General features: G+C 34.8%; 1 protein-coding gene across 2 annotated transcripts; it reads left to right on the top strand.

Moving 5' to 3' along the window:
• Positions 1–2925: 2925 nt before the first annotated feature.
• Positions 2926–6028, top strand: LOC111464856. 2 transcript variants are annotated; one of them, XM_023109111.1, is made up of 4 exons: positions 2926–3106; positions 3345–3427; positions 3633–4963; positions 5550–6028. In XM_023109111.1, exons 3-4 carry the CDS (start codon positions 3810–3812, stop codon positions 5785–5787), a joined length of 1392 nt encoding a protein of 463 aa, XP_022964879.1. In that variant the 5' UTR covers positions 2926–3106; positions 3345–3427; positions 3633–3809; the 3' UTR covers positions 5788–6028. The 2 variants fall into 2 exon arrangements, with proteins under 2 accessions (XP_022964879.1, XP_022964878.1); XM_023109110.1 differs by having other exon boundaries at positions 3345–4963.
• Positions 6029–6039: the final 11 nt, after the last annotated feature.

The raw sequence follows: 6039 nt of genomic DNA on the forward strand, positions 1-6039 counted from the left end.
AAAAAAAAAAAAAAAAAAAAAAAAAAAAAAAAAAAAAAAAAAAACAATTAATATTATGTTTTAAAAATACACCTGAAGCTTAGATTGATCTCCTTTGCCTCTATAAAAAAAATATTACTATTAATATATAAATGAAAATCGTCTATTAATATCTCATAAATTATCTCAAAATTTTATAATATTATATTGAGTATTTTTTAATTAAAAAAATATGACATTTTTCTAAATTTTTAAATAAATTAAATATATTTTTGAAGTTTTTTTTATAAAAAAAATAGGAAAGTATTAATAAAAATTTTCAAAATTAAGAACTAATTTTAAAAATAAAAGTGTATTTTTAAAAAATAAGGTATTAACGTATTTTTCTTGTTTTTTTTTATATATTTTTTTAAGTTCATGTATTATCTAAAACTTTAAAATATATATATATATATATTTAAAAAAACATATTATTAATTTAGCATATATTTTGGACATGCAAAAATGTCAGAACAAGAAATCAAATATTTATTTACCTACTATTTTTGCCACCTGTTAAAATAAAAAACGCAGACAAGGCGAAAATTAAGCAAGAGAATATGAGCCGTTGATTTGCTTATATTTCAAATCAGTTGTCAGTGTCACAGAGACTGCTACGCTGACAGGAACCGCCTCGCCCAACTTGCTTCTTCTTGACTTCTTCCCCTCTTTAATTTTGCACCGTTAGTTTCTTTTTTCCCTCTTTTTTTAATTTTAATTTTTTTAAAATATATTTTATGTTAATTAAATATATCTAAACAAACCAAATCTAATACTTTGATTTTGATTTTGAGAATATTATTCATAAACATAAATAACTATTATAATCTTTATTTACTTTATTTACAACGTCAATCAGAATTAAATCGGGATGTAATATTTGGTTACCTGCACTTTCACGCTCGTGTTAGTGTTAGATTTCAAGCGTGTCAGAATTTCTTGTTGTGTTCGTCAATACAGGTCATATTAACGATGAATTTTTTCGTGAAAATAATTTTTTATAAACGATAAGATTATATAGAATCAATCTAAATTATTATTATTATTATTATTATTTTGTTAGGATTAGATTTATAGTTCTCTAAAATAAATAAATCCCATTATTTGATTTTATAATTAATATCTAGTGGAAAAATAAAATAAATAAAAGTCAATTTTTTTATTTATAAAAAAATAATTTAAAAATAGAACTTAAAGTTATTGGACATGGCCAACACGCCCAAGAAAATATACCCCTTTTTTTAAAATATAGACTACATTTTACATTTAAATGTGTCGCACATGTTGTATTTCGCGCTTTATTTATTGCAAGGGACCCACTTTTCCTATTATTATTATTATTTAAAATATATATATATATTTTATTCTTAACTTCGTTCCCTACATGTAGACAGTGCATAATCTGTCCATATATTATCACTTTTTTCGTATAAAAAATTAAAATAACATGTCCGCTTTTGTCTGTTACATATCACGGTTAACAAATAGTTTTCCGTTTAAGTATGTTATGTGCCGTCGTTGGGCTCACAATTTTATAACACATCTATTAGTCTACCGCTAGTAAATTTTTGTTTCCTTTGACTCATTACGTATAACCGTTAATCTAAAGTTTTTTAATGCGTCTGTTAGAGAGAAGTTTTCACACTCTCGTAAAGAATGCTTCGTTTCCTTATTCAAACGATGTGGAATCTCACAATCTCACCCTCCTGAGGCTCAATGTTTTCTGACTCTTATACTATTTGTAATAGCCCACAAGCCCACTATTAACAAATATTGTCCACTTTGATCCGTTACGTATCACTGTTAGCCTCACGGTTTTAGAACGCGTATGTTAGGGAGAGGTTTCCACACACTCATAAGAAAACGTTTCGTTCCCCTCACTAATAGACATGGAATCTCACGTTTCTTTACAGGAATGTGACACCCGAATAAATGAGAGTTATATGCATGAACCGAGACTATAAACAGTGATCATGAAAATATGGTATTTTTAGTATTATAAAATAGATTTATGGAAATATTTAACCAATTTTCCTTTTAGAATATATATTTTTAATTAACAAAACAAATAATGGTGACATGAATGGTAGATTCATATTTATTATGGACATTTAAATTCATGGGAAAAATACAAACAGGGGAAATTAATTGAAGTTTATATTAAGAGTAAATAATATATTTGAACAATTTAAGCTGAACTGGACGTATTTGAACTCTCTTTATGGAGATCTTGCAAATTTCTTTATTTATACATATTATTATTTAAATGAATAAAAATAGAACCAAATTTATTTGGTTTTTCTTCCTTAAAAATAATAATTACTCGCCATGTCATTAATCGTTATTCACCCAGTTATGTAAAATAGAATTAAATATAATTTAAGCAAAGAATAAAAAAAGGAAATTAGTTGTATGGTAACTCTCTTTTTAATTATATATATTAAAATAAGAGTGAAAATTAGATTTTTCTCTTAATTTTATAAAATTCCAAATCATGTAATTAGTATAAAAAATATTTTATTATTATTATTATTTATGGTTATCTTAGCTGTTATAATTTAATTTTTAATATATATTTTTTATTTTTTAATTTAAACTCTTTCAAAATGTTTATTAAAGGTTGCCGTTAATTAGGCGGCGTTAGTTAGTCTACAAAAGGAGTCCATTTCTTTCTGCTACTGATAACGGTTAACGACGTCATTGGGACTGGACCCACAATTAAAGTTTTAGTAGTTCATTATTAATTAACCCAACTCGTTTTATTACTCATTGTTAAGTGACCGTTTACCGCCTATTCCAGTTCCCACTTTCTGTACGGCCTTGATATTTTAGAATTTGACGTTCATTATTATTATTTTTTAATTTTCAACCGTCTAAATAATTACTGGCATATATAATGACGACTCCGATCCCGCGTTTCTTTGCTGATAAAGTGAAGCACGGAGCTTCTGGTTCTCTAAATCGCGTCCAGATTCTTTTTTTCTTTTTCTTTTTCTCTTTTTTTTCTTCATTTCTTGTTTCTCTCTTAATTTGGAGAGATTTTGTTTTTGTTTAATCGGAACGTTTTCCGATGAACCGACAAATTCAAGTAAGTTTTGTAGTTCTCAGAGGAATTTGATGAGAATGGATGAGTTTTCCGAGTTCTTGCGTTGGATCCAATTTTTCCATCGACTTTTGTGTGCTTTTAGTGATTCGATTTTCCTGGAAATTTGTTGAAATGATTGTTTTTCTGTCTTCCAATGAAGTTTCGTTTTGGATTCGTTTTGACTTACTGGTGTTTACTGCTTTTTGTTCGTTTGATTTGAATTTTCTTTCCTTTTTTGCAGGTTTGAATGAATCGAAAGGGAGGAGGCCTTTTGGATTATCTTTTTAATCTGGATCTGAGTAGAAATTTTGCCGATTCGTGGTGGTGAAAATTCGCAGATATTCCAAGCTTTGATTCTCTTACGATTCTTCACGTCTTTGCGGTTAAGCTTCAAATTTCGTCTTCTACCTGTTTCTGAATCCTCTGCTTGGCTTGTTTATCTCGCTGCCTTTTCTGGAAGATTATGGAGGCTACGACTTGTTTCCATTGGTCGCAGCCGTTTATTCCTCATTGTCCTTCTCCTCCGCAGACGCTAGCCTCCACTGTACTATCTCCGTCGTCCTCCAAACGCCGGAACTATGTCGACGGAGGATCTCTCGTCGGGCGGTGTGTACAAAGGTTGGAGCAATCGAATCTGTTCGGTTCTTCATCGACGAAGCTCCATCGGTCGCGGTCTTGCGAGATTTCCAAGCCGAAGAGCCGCAGTATGAAGAGAACTTGCAGCGCGAGTTTGGATGCGTTCTCGGACGAGGAATTTTCCAAGAAGATTCAGGAACTCACGCTCAGATTCCAATGTTCAGCCGACGAGAATGAAACTGGCGGTAGCAATAGCGCCTCCTGTGCGGAATCAGATTCAGTATTGGAATTTGTGGAGCCGTCGTGGCCGGAAACTGGTCACGAACGGCCGGATTGGCCAGCGCACGACGAGCTTTTCCCGGCGATGATTGAACGAAGGGCGAATAACTTCGATCTTCCGGTTTCGCTCAGAATGTTAAAGAAGAAGTTACAATGGCGAGAGGAAAACAGAGAATCGGCGGAATCTTCTCAATGCTCCGTCAAAAAGGCCTTCTCCTCCGTTGTATTCATGATTCGCGAACTTCATTGCTACACTCTGCGCCTGCGGGAGATTCTATACTTTGAAGATCTACAGAGCATTCTCGTTCGTGTCCAGAAAGAGACTCACGCTTCGTTCGTTTGGCTATTTCAGCAAGTTTTCTCTCAAACTCCAGCATTAATGGTCTCCATTATGATCCTTTTGGCCAATTTCACCGTCTACTCCATAGGGAACAACGAAGCTTTTGCGTATACTTCGCCGCCTCCAACCGCCATGGTTTCCGTCATTGAATCACACAACCAACACCACTCCAAGTTCGATTCATCCACCATCAATACATTCTCTGTGTCCTCATCCAGTGGAAAAACAACATCGATCGGCGGAAACAATGGCGGTGGAGGGAAAGTACGGCCGACCGCCGGCGGAGTCGACGATGACGGACAGTTCGATCAGTCCGATCAATACCGAACAATCCTCCCGGACAACGCCTCTCAGGTTTCTTCATTTGGAACGGCGAAGGAGGCAGAGTCGGTCTCGAACATTGAAGATGAGGAGGAGGCTAGTTTGTGGAATTCGGTAGTTGAAGAAGCTTCGAAGATGCGCCAATGGCGAGACGAAGTTCTGGATCGAGATGCGATGCGGAATCTGATGTCGCCGGTGATGGCGAATATAGAAACGGATGATTACACAGAGTATTTAAGAACAGAGCTTCTTTATCAAACCAGTCTTCTTCAAGATCCCAACAATCCTCTCCTCCTTACGAACTACGCCCAGTTTCTGAACCTCGTCGCCCATGATTATGACAGGTCCAATTTCTCTTCTCCCTTTCCTTTGCGTTCCATTTTCCTTCAATCTAATTGCTTCTCCGGTCGAAACAAATCTGGTTAAATTTGTTCAATCTTCTTTTCTATTTTTGGATTTAAAGAATTGTATTTGTTTTTTAACTGCAGTTTTCATGTTGATTTTGAAAATATTTGATTTCTTGATCAAATTTTAAAAAATAAAAATTAATTTTAAGGAAGTTTAGAATCGCGAGAGTTTAATCTGAATAAGAAACTTCAAAACGAAATTCCGAATCATCGTTTTCATGAAAAAAAAAAAAGAAAAAAAAATCCCAATTGCAACATATGTGGCGGTGGTTCAAGTTCTAGATAACAAAAATCGCTCGCTCTTGCCACGATCTTTTTCTCCCGACTGCACGCGCTTCCCTTTACGAAATAAGAAACAAAAGAAAAATCAGAGATTCTCTGGGGGTCCACTATGAGCATGCAATTCTTTTTCGTTTTTAGAGATATATTTAGGATTCAATTTTGTGGGAATTGAAATTACATAAAACAAGAAAGATTCAATGCAATGTATTGTCGCTTATTGAATGATGTTTTTAATTTGCAGAGCCGAGGAGTACTTCAAGCGGGCGGTGGCGGTGGAGCCACCGGAGGCGGAAGCGTTCGACAAATACGCCGCTTTCTTGTGGCAGGTGAGGAACGACTTGTGGGCAGCCGAGGAGACTTTCTTGGAGGCTATGTCCGCCGATCCAGGCAACTCTTACTACGCTGCCAACTACGCCCATTTTCTATGGAACACCGGCGGTGACGACACGTGTTTCCCCCTCGACTCCCCAGAAGCCTGATGAGAATTCCTTCGCCTATCAGTCTCCGACAGCAACGGCGGCGGTGGTGGACAACGGCCACGTTGGTATGGAAGGAATTGGTGGGATGGGCGGTGGATTTGGGCGGTCGGCATTGAAAGAGTAGAAATCTTGAGTTCTTTATTGGCTGGTAGCATGCATCTTCACGTGGCTATGGTATGTTACAATGTATATTTAATTTTTCGTTTTTGGTCTTTGTTAATACATAACTTTTTTTTTTTTTTTTTTTTTTTT

The sequence above is a fragment of the Cucurbita moschata genome, unplaced genomic scaffold (assembly GCF_002738365.1).
Source record: "Cucurbita moschata cultivar Rifu unplaced genomic scaffold, Cmos_1.0 Cmo_Scf00031, whole genome shotgun sequence".
Lineage (NCBI taxonomy): Eukaryota > Viridiplantae > Streptophyta > Magnoliopsida > Cucurbitales > Cucurbitaceae > Cucurbita > Cucurbita moschata.